The sequence below is a fragment of the Octodon degus genome, unplaced genomic scaffold (genome assembly GCF_000260255.1).
Source record: "Octodon degus isolate 3935 unplaced genomic scaffold, OctDeg1.0 scaffold00016, whole genome shotgun sequence".
Lineage (NCBI taxonomy): Eukaryota > Metazoa > Chordata > Mammalia > Rodentia > Octodontidae > Octodon > Octodon degus.
Window position 1 is genome coordinate 11,308,248 of NW_004524592.1, and position 17,955 is coordinate 11,326,202.

Consider the following 17,955-nt stretch of genomic DNA (forward strand, 5'->3'; position numbering starts at 1 on the left):
CTACAGAATATGACCAAAAAAATTAAAAATTAAAATATATTTAAAAGATAGGAATAAAGAATTATATATATTTACACATAAGTCAAGAAATCTAACCATATACAACATTGTTGCAGGACAGTCCAGCAACACTCCTTTTCCTGTCTCCTGCCTTTGCAATCTTTAAAGAAAATTTTTGTTTGGTTTTTTAAATTTTTTTTGGCGGAACCGGGGATTGAACTGAGGCAGGCACTTATTCCACTGAGCCATCTCCCCAGCCTCGAAAAACTTTTTTTTCACATTCACTATTTTTCAGTTATACCATATAGCCCTCGTTTTCTCTAGATTTTTGCTTTCTTACTGTTTTATAAATGTCATAGATACTTGATAAAAATTTCAAGAGCTAGTGAGGTAGCTCAGCAGACTAAGCACCTACTTAGGCAAGCCCAGGGACTGGGTACCACATGCCTCTGATCCCACCCCTGGAGTGTGCTGAGCCAGCAGCTGAGTCCAGCCAGTGCACGCCTGTATTCCCAGCACTGGGGAGGCTGAAAATGGGAAGATCACTCCAAGTTTGAGCTGCATAGTGAGACCATGTGCCAAATACATTTAGAAAGAAAAAAGGAGGAAGTTAATTAATTTGGCCAGGGCTGGGGATATAACTCAGTGGCACAAGTGCCTGCCTGGGAAGTGTAAAGTCCCGATTGCAACTAATTAACTATGATTTAGTTAGTTACTTGAGACATCTTTTTTTTTTTTTTTTTTTTTTTTTTTTTTTTTTTTTTGTACTTTAGGGAAGAGTCTATAGGGTGTTCAGGGTCTCACTACTAGATGGGACTGATAGTGATTCTCCTGTTTACAGCCTTCCAAGTGTTGGGATTACAGGCATGGGTCACCACGCCCAGTCTCAGTTGCTCTCTCAGCGAGCCCTGGTGATGGGGCCGGATGGGCCCTGCACAGCAGGCCTGGGTATTAAACCCCTGGCCCCCGGCCCCCGGCCCCCGGTCCCTGCCCCTGCCCCTGCCCCTGCCCCTGCTCCTGCTTGCAGGCTCTTTAATCTGCTGAGCTATTTGGCTGGCCCTGAGACAACATCTTGTAGTTTATTCTGGTTTTGAATGTAGTATATAAACCTAAGCTGGCTTTGAAAGCCAAGTAATCCTACTGCCTTGGCCTCCCAAGTGCTGAGAATATAGGTGTCCAGTATAAATGGCTTGAATTATGGGTTCTTTTGGGGGCCGTAGATAGGGTCTGGCTGTGTGGTGTAGGCTGGCCTTAAACTCAAAGCAGTCCTCCTGCCCCAGCCTCTCAAATGCTGGGATTACAGGCATGAGCGTAATCCACTACATCCATCGTGTTTCTTTCTTGATTTTATTCTTTAATTTTTTTACTTCCTTTTTTATTTTTTATTTTTTTTGGAAGAACTGGGGATTGAACTCTGGCCCTTATGCTTGTGTGCTTGCCAGGGAAGCATTTATTCCACTGAGCCATCTCCCTGGCCCCACTTTCCTGTTTTTGAATTTATTTGATACAAGTGATGGTTATTGGTCTTCAAATACTCTTGAGTATGGTCTTTTTGTTATTAGCAAATTCATGGAATCAAAGATTATTAAATCAATAGTTAATGTTTTTATATACCATCAAGAAAGAAAAAAATGGGCCAGGGAGTTGGCTCAGTGGAATAAGCGCTTCCCTGGAAAGTGCAAGGGTCTGAGTTCAATTCCCAGTTCTGCAAAAAAAGAAAGAAAGGAAGAGAGAGAAAAGAAAAGAAATCAATATGCAAAATTTTTATATTACTAGAATTTTAGATTTATACTTATTAAAAGAACCCTTAAGAACTTAGGCTTGGGTTTGTACCCTACTGCCCTGTGGCACTAAGTATTGAACCCAGGGCCCTTGCATGCACCTGCCTCCCAACCCTTTTATTTTCTATCTTAGTATGGGCTCACTGAAATGTTTGGGTGATGATGAGACCTGTGGTCATCCTGCCTCAGCCCTCTAGATAGCTGGAACACAGGTGTTTGTCACTACGCCCAGGGTAGACATGGATTTTATCTAAATCTATGTCACTCCTGATCCTGGCTGTTAGTGCTGGATATATGAAAGACAGCATTTTCTGTGCTCTTCAGCTATAGAACAACTTTATCACTTTGTAGTTCTTTTCTCACTTGGCTGTTTTGTACTTAGAACACAAGCCTTATAGTAGTTCTTCAGTGAGCACCTGTTCGCTAGCATCAGTCATGTACTTTCCCCTTGGTCTTTTCTGCATACACAGACATTTTCCCTCAGTGCACATCTTCATTCAAATGATGCCAGCATGAAACCTCTTGTCAAGCCTGAGTATGTATGTAGGCAGTGCCAGCTATGATGACCGTCACCTGAGTGACAGCCCCAATAAGACAGTGATTATAAAATCCTGCCCAGTTGCATAGATAGGAATGTGTACATCCTGGAATTGATGACATATGGTATCTTGGCATAGGGGGCTATATCCCATGCCTCAGATTGGGGAACTTATACGAACCAGTGATGTATTTCTCAGTTCCAGAGGCTGGATGTCCCAAATGATGCCAGTATGGGTAGGCCGTGGAGGCTTTCTGTTTCACCCTGCAAGCCTCCTTGTGTCCTCTTATGGTAGAGAGGGACCTAAGTACATCTTGAGTCTCATGAGGCTCCAGTTCCATTGTTAGTAGGTCTATATAGCCATGTGTTCATTGTCCCTTTCTCTTTACATTATCTCTCTGCTCACGTAAACTCCTTGTGTTATGGTATCCCTGTCTGCATCTTCATCCCTTTGTTCTTGTGCAGTGACACAGCTGTGCAGCTGATCCCAAGACATCTCTACCTGTGTCAGACTATATGTGGGCTATGTATTTTCTCCTTTCTTTCTATTCTGAATCAACTTCTTTTGCTGTGTGCTCTACATCAACTAGTGATGTTCTCACCACCTAAGTGTCACCCAACCTAGAAACCCTAGAGACATCCTCAACACCTCAGCAGAGGGTTCTATGCAGGGCTGCAAGAGGTTTCTGTGCAGGGCTTCAGAAGGACCTGTGTTCTACCCCAGAACCACAGAGACAAAGCAAAGCCAGTAGCTCTGCATTGCCTGTTCAATAAAGTGTGAAATCTATAACAAGATGGTCAGAGCTGTGCACCCTCTTGGCCTGAACTTCCATTATGGCTTACTTTGTATTTTATTCTCATGGTACCTGAAATAGCAGCACACTCTGTTCTTTACTGTTTTTCTGTTTGTGCTGTGTCCTCTACAATTTAAAAATCTTATCTAATCTCATGAAACTGCAGTTATCCTTTTATGTACCAGTGAGAGCTGTTCATATCGTCGTGGCTTAATTTTGTGTACTGTATTTATATGTATTTTTATTTATGATTTTTCCTTTAGGAGAGTAACTTCTTAGTGACCACAAATGGAATTTTTTCATATACTGTAGATAGTACTTAGGTTGTCTTTGAAATGCAGTATGAGTTGAATCAATGTGAATTAAATGATTTTTTTTTGTTCCTTTAATTAATAAATATAGCCTGAGGTTTTAAGTGTCATACAGACTACCATGAGAACAGGATTTTTTTTTTTTTTTAAGAGCATTGTTAGGTTTTTTTCAGGTAATCTAATTTTCTCAAATTAAATTTATTTTAACTAGTACATAAAAATATTAGTCTGGCTCCTTGCTGTTCAGGGAACCAAAGCTGCCGCATCTGAAGGACAAGCTCTGCTCTGCTGCCCACGCTGCTCACTGTGATCCTAACTGAGCCCCAATAATTAATTAGAGGGACCAAATTTAATGAAAACAAGACACTTTATTTGTAAAAAGAAAAAGGAAGGGGAAGAAAAGACAATAGTTATCCTGATAAGAATCAAGGTGGGGGGCTGGGGAGATAGCTCAGTAGCCTAAGCATCTCCCTGACAAGAAAGAACCCGAGTTCAATGCCCAGTACCAAACAAACCCCAAAAGAACCAGGGTGGGGACTCCATAAAAGTGGATGACCCATAGACCTTTGTCTTCAGCTGCTTGGTGGGGAGAGGATACCTTCCACCACTGACTTGCCATAAGAATTGGCTTCCCAGCACACTGCCTACCATCATTTCTTCCAGGGGCCTGTGGACAGCTTCTTTCTGTTTACTTGTCCTTGACCTACCTTTTAGGGCCTTATCTTTCGGGTGGGAAGCTAGTTGACAGGGATGTTTCATTTATAGTTAAGTTAGAGTACTCTATAAGGACCCTAGAGTGAATACTAGGGTGGCTCTGGAGTGAACACAGGTGTATATGTGTATACGTTAGTGCAGAGATGTGAATACATCCTGTCTTAAAGTTAGTTACATGCGCACACACATACCACCTTCCCCTATATTGTATTGGGGGTGTAGCTTACCGTTTGTACACCTGGCTTTCTCTTTGTGTCCTGCCTGTCAGTTCTTTTTGGTCTCTTGGTGCAAGTCCCAAGGCCATCTGATGCCTTTCATTATCTGTGGGTTTTTTCTCTGTTTCTCAACCCCATCCTTGACATATCTCCCAGGGGAATCTCCCAAGTGAAGTTTGTTTTTAAGTCCTAGTCAGGATTAGCTTGCAAACCTAAGGGAGCTCGTATTCTGTTTTGTTGTCTACAGACCCTTGACCATACAAAAACACAAAAATTGTACATACTAATGGGATAACTTTTGATATTCCAGTACATGAGTATACTGTGTAATGTTTAAGTCAGGTTAAACTTATTTCCTTAAACATTTATCTTTTTTAATGGCAAAAACTTTAAAAACCCCTGGGCCAGGGAGATAGCCCTGTGGTCTAAATGCCTGCCTGGCAAGTGCAAGGACCTGTCTTTGATCCCCAGTACCACATGTCATGCTGGCCTCCGAAACTGGTTGTGGTGGCGCATGCCTGTAATTCCAGCACTTGGAGAGGCTGAGACAGGAGGATCACTACGAGTCCTGAACTGTATGCTGGGTAGCAAGACCTATACCAAATTAAATAAATAAGTATAGTGTTTATTTTTAAAAGAAACTTTAAATACTTTTTTAGTTGGGAGATAGCTGCAGCTCAGCAGCTTAAGCGCCTGCCTGGCAATTGCAAAGTCCAAATTTTGATCCCTGGAAACAAAAAGAAAAATCCTTTTAATTTTGCTTCACATGAATGTTGAGACAGTATCTTGTTATTCAGTTGACCTTGAACTCCCTGTGGCCTGAGCTGCCCTGGAGCCCTTGGTGATCTCTCCTGCCTCTGCCTCCTCAGTGCTCAGGTTGAAGGTGTGTGCTGCCACATGGAGCATAGTTTTTTAAACTACTTACCAGTCAAATTACTTAAATACAGGATGACCAAAAATTGCTTAGTGTTTGTATTGTTATTGTTAATTTTTATAAGATAAGAGGAAATATAAAAATGACAGTTTTATCAGATTTATTCAATACTTTTTCTGGATATGGTACATCTTAAAACATTCCCTACACAGTGCAGTGTTACAATCTGGACAGTAGTATCTAATCTCTTTCTGAATTCTTTATTACATTATTGGCTTTCTTTGAATAACACTTTGTACTATTTTGTTGGCCTTTCCTTTTTTTCTGTGGGTGGTACAATTTCAGTAAAATTTCTGCCCAATATCCATAATAGTGAAGACATCAATGATGGACATCCTAGTTGGCATTTCACTAGCCCATATTTTTCAATTATTTGGTCTGTTACACCTAATCTGAATTGTAAATGACTTCTTGATGAAACCCTTTGTTTCAAATAAATAACGAATAAGTTTATTATTGTTTGGTCCAGAAAGTGTATAAATATTTTATATTTTTTGTTCACTTTTTTTTTGTTTGTTTGTTTGTTTTTTGTTTTTTGAAGCAGATTTGCTAGGTAGCCCACGCTGGGCTTACAGTGATCCTCCAGCATCAGCCTCCTGAGTACTGAGATTATAGGCATGGGCCGCCGCACCTCACCTGTTTTGTTGTTGTTAGTTTTTTTTTTTTTTTTCCAGAACCAGGGATTGAACTCAGGCCCTTGTGCTTGCCAGGGAAGAGCTTATTCCACTGAGCCATCTCCTCGGCCCCTGTTTTATTGCTTTTTGATTATGGGATAACTTGCTAGATGTTCATAAGCTCTATCAGCACCACCCATACTCTTACTATAATCACTGACCACTACTGTAATTCTTTTAGTTTCATTCCAATTCTGTCTTTTCTGTGTTATGAGGATTTTTTTTTTTTTTTTTTTTTTTTTTTGTCCATTTCATAATGTAGACTTTTCCTCTCTGATATGCTAACATTTCTCCCTTTTTCGTTTTTTTTCTTTTGCAGATCTTTTGGTACTTCCTTTCCTATTCAGTCTCAGTGCCCCAGATATGTCTGCTTTGTGTTATAAAAAGAGTATCACTAATTTTTGGAGAAGTATAAAGATTGTATCCTGTGTACTTACGATAAAAGTTTTGTTTTTGTTTTGTTTTTTTCTTTCAATTTATGTATTTGGTACAGGGTGCCACTATGCAACTGGGACTCCAGCTCGGACTCAGTGATCCTCCTGTTTTCAGCCTCCCCAGTGCTGGGATTACAGGCCCAGACCCTGTTGCCAGCTCATCATACCCCGGAGGGATTGGCATGGCATGCAGGACTGGGGATCAAACTCTGGTCCCTGCATTTGCCAAAGTAGGTGCTTAATCCACTGAGCAATGTCGCTGGCCCTGAGTTTTTATAGATTATAGCACAAACACAAATTAGTAAAAGATGATAATTTATTATTAGATTTTACTAGAAACAAACATCCAAGGCAAATACATTGTTCTAGATAAAGTACGCAAAAAATAGTCCATATAAAAGACTGGGGTGAGGGGCTGGCCAAATAGCTCAGTGGATTAAAGCACTTGTTGCAGGCATGGGGCCTGGTGTTTGATCCCGTGGCCTGCCTGCCAGCCCCGCCCCCGGGGGCTGAGATGGCAATTGAGACTGGGCATGGTGTCGCATGCCTGTAATCCCAGCTCTTGGGAGGCTGTAAACAGGCAGATCACTAGGAATCTGATCGAGTAGTGAGATCCTGAGCACCCTGCAGTAAAGAAAAGATTGGGGGGTATTCTGTGTGCACAAGAATCAACTGGAGGAAATGACACATGCCAGGTGGCACGGAAGAGTTGGTAACTAAACACACTTGGTGCCCAGGTGAGGTATGGGTAGACTGCTCAGTGGTAAAATGTAGAAAAGTGTTATTTTTATCTGTAAAATCACCTTACTGAACAATAATAAGCCAGAATGGAAGGCAGGTATGATTGGTGGATAATCGCACTTAAAATTTTTTTTTATTCACTCTAAAGGATAATTTCTTGAGAGGAGATAACTCCCGTAAAGTTCAGCACCAGCAGCAGAGGAAACCCAGGAAAAAAACCAAGCCTCCTGCACTTACCAAAAAACACAAGAAAAAGAGACGGCGTGGACCTCGTCGACCCCAGAAGCCCATTCCCCCCGCGGTCCCCCAAGGGAACCTCAGCATGCCCACCAGCGTCTCACTGCCAGTGGAGGCTCCTCCCCTCCGGTCAGTGGTGGCACAGCTTCGCTTTCCCTTGCTTCTCCTGAGGTTCTCAAAGTGCCTGCCATTGTGTGGCACCTTAGTTGCGGAATTCTGTGGGTAGTCTTGTGTACAGGCTGACCAACACTGAAGCTCTTGGCCGTGGCAAAGGGAATGGATACTGAAATTGAGAATTTACTCTCAGAATTTTGTTTTAAAATGAATTGCATGTGTTCTGACAAATATTTCATAAGACATGATTTATTATTAGTTTTATTAGACTTAAGCATTTTGATCAGATGGCTTCTGTTTCAGCTAACCATTTTAATTTTACCAGTTTATTTTGTTTTTAAAAACATTTTGACTAGATTTGAAATTCTACTAAAAAGTACTAATATACAGTTGATAAAACTTGTGAATCATTGTCTTAATTTAAAGTGAAACTACCAACCAGAATGAATTGTTCTACCTCCATCCCTGGTACAAATTGCAGAAATACATGACCAATTGTGTCCAGGTCTTTTTTGCAATGTGTGTACTCTTAGATTTTCCTTCTCATAAAATAGGGAAGGAAGGGGCTGGGGAGATGGCTCAGTAAAATAAGCGCTTGCCTGGCAAGCACAAGGGCCTGAGTTCAATCCCCGGTTCCGCAAAAAAAAAAAAAAAAAAAATAGGGAAGGAGATGTTTTCTGTTACAATTTTCCATGCTTAATTGGGTATACAAATCCTAATAGACATTAGGTTCTTTTTGTGTTGAATGAACTTGTTTTGGTGACACTGTGTGGAGGGTAAGGTCCTGGGACCAACTGCATTGTCTTCCAGGAGCCCGTCCACCCCAGAGCTGAGTGCTGATGAGTTGCCGGATGACATTGCCAATGAGATCAGCGACATTCCACATGATTTGGAATTGAACCAGGAGGACTTCTCTGATGTCTTGCCCAGGCTACCTGATGACCTACAGGATTTTGATTTTTTTGAAGGTCTGATCAGTATTTTGATAAAAGAAACTAGTTTGTTTTGTTAGGTTTTGTTTGTTTGTTTGTTTTTTGCGGAACCAGGGATTGAACTCAGGCCCTTAAGCTTTTCAGGGAAGTGTTTATTCCACTGAGCCATCTCCCCGGCCCCAAGAAACTAGTTTGAAGAATAAGTTTATAAGAAAAATAGTTTTGAGGGTGGTATCTGAACTGTTCCTCATAACATGTTTTTTACCATACATTAAAATACATATATCTCCTAATGTCATTTTACCCTTTGTAGAAGTGATGACTATAATTTGTTTAACCATATTACATGCTTAATAGCTTGCTTGCTTACTTACTTATTTATTTATTAAAAGAATAGGAAAAAAAAGAATAGAAAAATGTAGTGAGGTAGTGGGGAATAAGAATAGTTCCTACAAAACAGGAGGGGTCCAGAATGAATTGGTCCCAAGATATGCTTAATAATTTAATACTTTGGTGGTAAGACCTATCATCCCTTTAAAATGAATAATTTTCTTTGTTTATATTAAAGTAAGGACATTTAAAACCTAAGTTTATTGTGGTCTTTTTTGCAGAATATAGTGGTACATGCCTTAATCCTGACTATTCAGGAGTGTGAGCTGGGGAGATGGCTCAGCAGCATAAGCACCTGCTTGGTAACACGAGGTTCTGAGTTCAAACCCTGGTACTAAAAAAATAAGGGAGCACGAGGTAGAGAATCTCAAATTTAAGGCCAGCCTGGTCAATTTAACAAGACTCTAGAGGTCATGAAGCTAGCTCAGTAGAATAAGTGCTTGCCTGGCAAGCACAAGGGCCTGAGTTCAATCCCTGGTTCAGGAAAAAAAAAAAAAAAAAAATAGCAAGATTCTGTCTGAAAATAAATAATTTTAAAAGGCTGTGCATGTATTTTTGTAATTTTTTTAAAAATTGGGTCAGCTAGGGGCCCGGGGAGATGGTTCAGTAGAATAAGCGCTTGCCTGGCAAGTTCAAGGGTCTGAGTTTAATCCCTGGTTTCGCAAAAAAAAAGAAAAAAAGAAAAAAAATTGGGCCGGCCAAATAGCTCAGTGGATTAAAGCACCTGCAAGCAGGTGGAGGGGCTGGAGGTTTGATCCCCAGGCCTGCCATGCCAGCCCCAACTCCAGGGTGCATTGAGGCAGCAATTGAGACTGGGCGTGGTGGTACACGCCTGTGATTTCAGCACTTGGGAGACTATAAACAGGTGGATCACTGAGTCAGGTCTAGTAGTGAGGCCCTGAATACCCTATAGATCCTTGCCTAAAATACACTATATATATATGTCTAGATAGATAGATAGATAGATAGATAGATAGATAGATAGATAGATAGATTCATTCATTCATTCATTCATTCATTCATTCATTCATTCATTCATTTTTTTATTTGGTGTGAGGTCTTGCTACGCCGCAGCTTGGACTCGTAGTCTGAGCCTCCCCAGTGCTGAGATTACAGGTGTGCACTACCATGCCCGGTTTCAGTGGCCAGGTCAGCGTGGTGCTGGCCTGCCCTGTGGTACCAGGGATTGAGCCCAGGTTTTTTGCTCTTGACAAGCAGGCATGTAGACCACTGAGCTATCTCCCTGCCCATAGCATGTGACTAGCATGTGTTCAGTGTTCCATATTGAAGGAAAAAAGGGAAAGCAGAAACTTGCCCTAAGTTTAGCCTTGTCCTTCAACTGAAAAGCTCATTTCCAAAATAAAATTTGCTTTACAGTGGTTTGAAGGGATATCTTTTATACACTTAGATTTTTTTTTTTGCCACTAAAATTTGGATATTTCTATGATGATTAATAAGTAGTTAACAATAGATTCTTAATAAATAAATTGAAAATGAAATAAAGTATGCTTATGGGCTGAAAAACTAAGGAAGAATAAGAAGGCTTTAGCAAGTAAAGCAAAAGTATTTTGAAAAGTAACCAAGCACTTAGTGAACTAAGCACTTAATGCTGTGCTCTGTATTGTGCCCCTGAAGTTCTGCGTTCTGGTCTCCCCAGCTGCCCTCTGTCTAAAAGAAGGAAGGCACTGCCTATCCTGATGAAATGGTTTTGGAGAATCTTATGAATGAACTGAAGATGATGCTTCAAGTTACAGGATAGCTGATGTTTCAGATTGGTCCTATAAATTAATATTTTGTTTTGAGGGAGTCACTTTCAATGAAATGTTATTTAAAATAATAGTTCAAATGTATGATTACTGTACTACAGACAGATAGGTATTCTACTGATTCTTGATGACTTTTCTCAACTCAGGAAAGAATGGAGACCTTCTCCCGATGAGCGAAGAGGCTGAGGAGCTTGAGCGGGCCTTGCAAGCTGTAACTTCTCTCGAGTGCCTGAGTAACATTGGGGTACTTTCCCATTCAGATGGTGTGCCAGTCCAGGAGTTGTCAGAGAGAGGAATAGGGGTGTTTTCCACGGGCACTGGAGCTTCAGGAATCCAGTCCTTGAGCCGAGATGTGAACACGGATCTAGGGGAGCTGTTGAATGGGCGTATAGTATCTGATAATTTTTCTAGTTTAGAGCTGGATGAGAACCTGCTCCGTTCTGCTACCTTGTCTAACCCACCTACACCCCTGGCAGGGCAGATCCAGGGGCAATTCTCTGCCCCAGCCAACGTTGGCCTTACTTCTGCCACTCTGATCAGCCAGAGTGCACTCGGGGAGAGAGCCTTCCCAGGACCGTTTCATGGAGTCCACGACGGCAGCCATGCCTCCCAGAGGCCACATCCTGCCCAGCTGCTGAGCAAGGCGGATGACCTGATCACCTCACGACAGCAATACAGCAGTGACCATTCACACTCCTCACCCCATGGAAGCCATTATGATAGTGAGCACGTGCCGTCTCCCTACAGTGACCATATCACCTCACCCCACACAACATCTTACTCCGGTGATAATATGGCAGCTACCTTTTCAGCAGAGATGCCCATCATGGCACAGCATTTGCTCCCCACACAACTTGAGGTGCCACTAGGAGGAGTGGTAAACCCTAGAACTCACTGGGGTAACCTTCCCGTCAACCTCGGTGAGCCCTCTCCATTCAGCAACCTTCTCGGCGCAGATGGACATCTTCTTTCCACTTCCCTCTCCACACCGCCCACCACCTCGAACTCAGAGACCACACAGCCTGCCTTTGCCACCGCAACCCCCAGCAGTTCCAGCGTGCTCCCGGGGTTGCCACAGACCAGTTTCAGTGGCCTGGGGCCTTCTGCAGAACTTGTGGCCTCCACCTCTCCCAAGCAGCAGCTCCCTCAGTTCAGCGCAGCCTTTGGCCACCAACTGAGTGCTCACAGTGGCATCCCCAAGGACCTGCAGCCCAGCCACAGCTCCATAGCGCCCCCTACAGGCTTCACAGTGACAGGTGCCACCACCACAAGTACCAGTAACACATCCTCTCCCTTTCCCTCTCCTAACTGAGCGCGTCCATGTGTGTTTCCAGGCAGGTGGGAACCGGAGTTTTCTTTGTTTCCTCTTTAGCACCCCTCTCCCCTTTCCTAACAGATTTCCAGGTTGCAGTCGGGGATGAGGGGCACTGCCTTCTCAGTCCAGCAGGTGTCTGCCAGCGGCCTGCCTCAGTATTTCACACGTGCTCCTCGGCACTGGTGCTCCTTCCCTCTGATAGGCCCCGTGGCCTAGCTGTCTCCTGCTGGTTCAGCACAGTGACTGGAGGATCAATGTTGAGCAGCAAGTTCTAGCAGTGGAAGATACCTCAGATTACCAGTGCCCTTTACTATTTACTAGTATCCCAGATTAGTGTTTTCCATTCTTCAGCCAGGTTTCTATGTAGATGGGTCCAGGCAGAATGACCTGTTCACTGGGTTCCTGTGTAGGAAGTATCGGGTGGTATGGAGAGGCAGGTCGAGGCTCTGACTCAGTGGCAACTGCCATCCACCGGGCAAGCCCAGATGCCACTCCTCATCACAGTTGACTGCAGTGGAGGCAGCACCTTTGACCACCTGTGCGTGTGTGCACCCATGCATATGTTTTGTGCTGTGCAGGAAGTAGCCTTCCCATTGTTTGTTTGCTTTTTAACCTATAATAAGTAGAAGGCTCTTTTTCCTTTCCTGTGTCTCATACCCTAGTAATGTTGCTCCTTCTGTCCCATTGAATTAAGTAAAATTTCCTGAATAGAGTGGTAAATGGCCTGGTTATGTGAACAGCATGACCTTTTTCTGTTAAGAGTTGGTCCATGAGGAAATGGGACACAGAAAGTGGAAGTCATGTCAGCATGGGATGTTACAGGAAGTTTGCCTGGAGTGGCCATAGGGTAGTCACTTTGCCCTTTTCAGATCCGCAATTTTTTTTAGTCCCTTGCTCATGGAATACATTTGTAAGATGTAATCGAAGGAGCTATTTTGATGTGAAAAGGCAGAATAGGTGAAATAGATTTGAACGATGAAATCTGTGAATTCCTTGGTCCATCTTTTTTGCTTTTGAATTTTTCATGTTTACAGTAGTGATTCTTTGGTAAGATTTGTAAAACGTTGAAAATGCTTGTAGAATCAGTGTACCAGTTGTGAAGTGATGTGTAATAAATCTCAAGGATACACATTTTAAAGTTTGTTTCAAAGCAGAATGTGGAAATTAGACAAATTGTACCTACAGTTGGTACTTTTAAAATAATTTAAGTACTTGTGTTTAAATAAATTTGGAAATAGGCAGAGGAAATTCTTTTAAAGCACCAGAATTTTAGGGTTAAAAGTCACATTGGGTAGTTTAGTTAGTTGGAAACTACGAAATGAATATGTGGCATTTCTTCTTGCCTTTTCTCCCCCGCTTCCCCTTGAAGGGTGGAGCTGGGTTGTAAAGGCATCTTTACTTTTGCTGTGAAGTTTCATTGTTCCTTAATTCCATCAGCTATTTATAACTGAATGCAGTCTAATTTACACATACATATTTTAAAAGATAGAGTATATGTTTTAATGATGTGGTACAACAGTCCATTTATCAGGGAGCATTTCATCTTTCTTTTGTCCTAATAGGTTAAAATTGATGTATTTTCCTACTTCCTGTATGTATGTTCACACTGTGCTAGTTCCAACCAGACTCTTCTTTTGAAAGTTTTTCTTTCTCTGCTTTTTAAAAGAATGATGGTGATCAGCAGGCATTATGCGAATGCCACGTGCCTGAGCTTATGGGGGAAAATGTCACATGCCTGTGTGAAACCATGATATGCCCTATTTTGTATTTATTGAAATTTTTTTGGGGGGCCAAATATGTTTGTAATATATTTACTTTTTTTTAAAAAAATCATGTTTATTGATTGGAAGATTTATTTTTAATAGCTTTGTCTTTTTTGCAGATTGAAAAATTTCTAAATTATAAATTATGTCACAAAGCAAAGTTATATTTGGTATCACCATAAATTTCTATTCTGAGTGGTGAGAGAGATAATTTGAATAATTCTCACCTGTGAACCTGTCAGTAAGCTTTTTTACTTTAGTGCACTGTAACGAAATGATGATGAGTAGTTACCTCTGCTCAAAAGTGTCATTTAGTTTGCTAAGCTATTTTCACATCCCATTATAACCACCACTAGATAACTTCATTCCTGGCAATTGTGTTTGGTCTCTCTTGTGTACTAATCAAAGGTTGTAGCAGAGCAGCACTTCTTATTAGTCTTTTGACAATGAAGGAAGTCATGGTAGTTCATTTGAACTTATTCTGGCTATTTGTCCCATGTGTTAGCTGCTTAAAATTCTTCAGCTGTCAGAACTGAGTTTGCAGTAAGTTGCACTTGTATTGTTTGCAGTCTTCTGTTTTATGTGCATTTAAAAGCCCTTCTTTGCTTTCTAGCAAGGAGGCATGAAACGATTGGGAATGTTGCCAGTTATAGCTTCACACCAAAAACGTTCAGTATGTTCGCTTTGTTTATAGATGCCCCTGATGGTAGCTGAGGAAAGGGCACTTTTCGAAAGTACCGGTGTAGGGTTGAATAATTAGCAGAAACACTTTTCCTCTTCTCATATACTTCAAAATAAATATCCAGGCTTTCACTTCACTTGGCTCATCCTGTTCCTGTGGGTCCATTGTTAGAAGAGAAAACATCTGTAAGCCCAGAGATACCTGTTGTGTTTTTCTGTTACTTACTGGAGCAGTTCTAGCCTGTTAGTAGTAGGTTCACTGCAAGTGTACAAAGAATGAAGTATCTTTTACTCCAAAATTATAAAAATTGATGTCTTTTAAAATAGCACTTACGTTATCATAAGGCAATACTGGAATCAGAAACATCTTATGTAAGTTCCTAATTAGGTAAAAAGTAGCTCTTGCTCTAGTGTTTAACGCATAAGGAATAGTGGCAAAAAAAGTTCACCACTTCTGCAGTTCTTGGGGACCATCCATTAGGCCAGTTGGGTTATATACTGTGACTTTAGTTTTAGAATTGCTGCAGTTGATGGATACATTCTTTTCTCTGAAGTCTTGGTACTCACTGACTGATTTCTAGCATCTGACAAAAAAGATGGGCTTTCTCTAACTTTTAATATCATTTAATAAAAGCACATGAGGCATTGGTTTTTTTCCTGTATCAAAATGGCTTAGCAGTTTTCATGTCTGGGTAGGTTATGTAGCTAGTAAACAATTCAGGATAGTAAATACCAAGTTACACTTAACCCAAGTTACAGACTATGCAATAAAAATTAATTTTCTACTTAGTGTCGCGTAGCTTACACAGCAGAAGGATTATTTTCTCTAGTAGACCTACCGTGTGCGATACACCTGCATTATAAATGACTTCCTGAGCAATTTCACCTTGGCAGGCAGTGTAGTATGTCTAGTGTCCCTCTATGAAAAGATTATAATTTAACGAGAAACAAATAGTAGGTATGGAGAACACATTGGAAAGTGATTATTTTAAATTTTATTTTTCTTAAAATTTGGTGTTACCTTTTGTGGCTTAAGGCTAAGGAAAGTTAATACTTTATTTTTTGCCAAATAACTATTTATAAGATGTATTTCTGATTAATGTCTCAACTGTAGGTTATCTCATTCTTTGTGACTAACACTAAAGCTTTCTTTGGTTAGTGTTCATCCCTAGCTCCTGGTCCAAGTCCACACACACAGAGTACCCTGTCTATGCTAAGTTTCTTTTTACAGGAAAGAAGATAGGTTTCAGTGGACCTGTACCTCGGATTGTTGGTAATTTGCATTAGAATTTGAGTCCACATTGGCAGTCCTTTGTCAGTTTGTTGGTCGTAGCCTGCAGTCCTTTCTTCGCCTTGCATCGGGTCCTGGGGATATTGTAGGCTTTAGCATAAGGCAGTACTGTGCTTCTCCAGCTTAGTTGAAAGGTTGCTGTGGATTGGTATTGCAAAAACACGAGGTATTAACACTAAAATAATTCAATAGATTTGAAGTTCATTAAAATTGTTCTGTGTGTATACTTGTCAGTTACTCCATCTCTTCCTTGGAGTGATCTACTAAGTTGTCAAAGGAAATTTGCAGTTTAGTGTGGCAATTTAGAGGATTCCTTGAAAGAAATTCTCTTGTACTGAACAATCCTCCTTTATAATGCTTTACCAATGCCTGATTGTACTAATGATTTTTTCCTAACAAAATCTGCATTTTATTAGTCATCCATCTGTCTGTCTGTCTAGATACATAGATCTACACGTAGATTTTTTTTTTTTTCCTTTTTAGTAAATTGAAAATAACCGTATCTTCACTGGCATTCCTTAGAAAAGTAAAACAGTGTAATGATTTCCTAATACATTGGCCTTTGTAAACTTTCCTATATCATATTCTAAAGGGTACCAAAATCATATTTAGTAGATTAAAGTAACATTTTTTTGTTTTTGTTTTTAAAGATGGAAAGGTTTATTTATCTCAGTTTGTTGAGGTTTCCATCCATAACCTGCTGGTTTAAAGCAGCATTTTAAATGCCATCTTTCAAAAGATTTGGAGTGAAATATCAGTGGAGAACATATACACAAGGGCTAGGGATATATAGCTCAGCAGCACAGTGCTTGCCTGGCAAGTATAAGGTCCCGGGTTTGATTTCTAGTACCCACAAAAAAAATAAAGAAAAAAGAGTGAACATATACACATATTGGTCTTCCCTTCCCCCTGCCAGTGAGTTAGAATGAATACTTACATGTCCTCTTATAACCAGTGTCAGTAGTGCTACAATTGTAGGTCACACTTAGGGAGCCTTTTCCTTTTTTGCTCCAGCTGTTATTTTTTGTTAGCTTTTCTCTCTTTCCTCCCCTCCCCTCTTCTCCCCTTCCATTTCCTCCCCTGTCCTCCTTTCCTCCTCTTCTCCTCTTCAGTCCTCTTCTCTTCTCTTCTCTTCTCTTCTCTTCTCTTCTCTTCTCTTCTCTTCTCTTCTCTTCTCTTCTTCAGTCCTCCTCTCCTCTCCTCTGTTCTCTTCTCTCTCTCCCCTCTCCCCTCTGTCATTTTCTCTCCTCTCTGTTCTCTCTCCTCTCTTCAGCTTTCTGCACTGTTATAGAGCCAATCAAAGGTGATGGGGCATTTCAGGAAGAGTAAATTGCATATAATTTTCTTTACCTTGTGTTCCATAATTGGGAATGTTTGGTGAGTTGAAGAGCAGACTGCGGGTCATCTAAAATTTATTCTGAAAACCTGTCTTGTAAGAGGAGGGGTCTGTGTAGCTCTGAGTGTGCCATGTTGGGCAGCAAAGCTTTCCTTCCCCTTCTGCCTACTCACTTCCTCCCATCCTGAGGACTGATGTATGCACATGTCATCTTGGCCAGACAGAAGTAGAGCCCTGTTCTTTCACTTGTTTTTCATTGTTTTTGTTTGTTTGTTTAACCTGGGGACCACTGACATGTCCCCATGGACAGCATTTCAGCATGCAGGGCAGACATGGTTGGTTTTACTGGGGAGTAGAGTGGTTTGCCCTGAAAAGACTCCAACCTGCATCCTTAAGGTACAGTTGGCTCTGACTGATGAGTGCTACCATGATGGAAAATTTGACACTTGGTGACATTGTTTTCATTTGTTTAGAAGGGTTGAATCAGTTCCTCTCAACAGTGATAGTTCTTTTCACTGTATAGTATTGAGTATGTCTCAGGGATTCCTTGCGGAAATTAGGGCAGTTTTTAAAATAGTTTTTAAAAAAAAACTAAAGGTGACTCACCATTGAAGAGAGTGCAAGAAAGAAAATATTTGGTTTCATAGCCCACAATGTCTCGCCTAGGACCTTTTCCTTTCTACTTCAGGCTCTCATCTCAGCTTCAGCATACGTAGACTCCTTTCCCATCACACACAGCTTTAAAACTTTTATTTAAAAATTTCCTTCCCCAATGAGCTTTCAGAATACTTATTGTAGATTTTAAGAGAAAAGGTATATTAATTTATGCTATTAACATCACCTCATAAATTATAAGTTTTATACTAAAGCTGTATTGAGTGTAATGAATTATGTTGCTATGTGTTTAATAGCTAAAAAATTATATATTAGCTTTTTTTTTTTTTTTAACAAAACAAACTAGTGAAGCACCTTTTTACACTGGATCTCTGCCGTG

At 40.9% G+C, this 17,955-nt stretch overlaps 1 protein-coding gene across 2 annotated transcripts in view; it reads left to right on the forward strand.

The window, feature by feature from the left end:
* The window catches only part of Ino80d (INO80 complex subunit D), a 72,677-nt gene extending 58,988 nt beyond the window's left edge, over positions 1–13,689 (forward strand). For both annotated transcript variants that reach the window (XM_023710143.1, XM_023710144.1), the window contains exons 8-10: positions 7,285–7,502; positions 8,298–8,455; positions 10,722–13,689. In XM_023710143.1, the coding sequence (XP_023565911.1) occupies positions 7,285–7,502; positions 8,298–8,455; positions 10,722–11,887 (1,542 nt within the window). In that variant the 3' untranslated portion in view covers positions 11,888–13,689. The remainder of the gene's footprint in view (positions 1–7,284; positions 7,503–8,297; positions 8,456–10,721) is intronic.
* Positions 13,690–17,955: the final 4,266 nt, after the last annotated feature.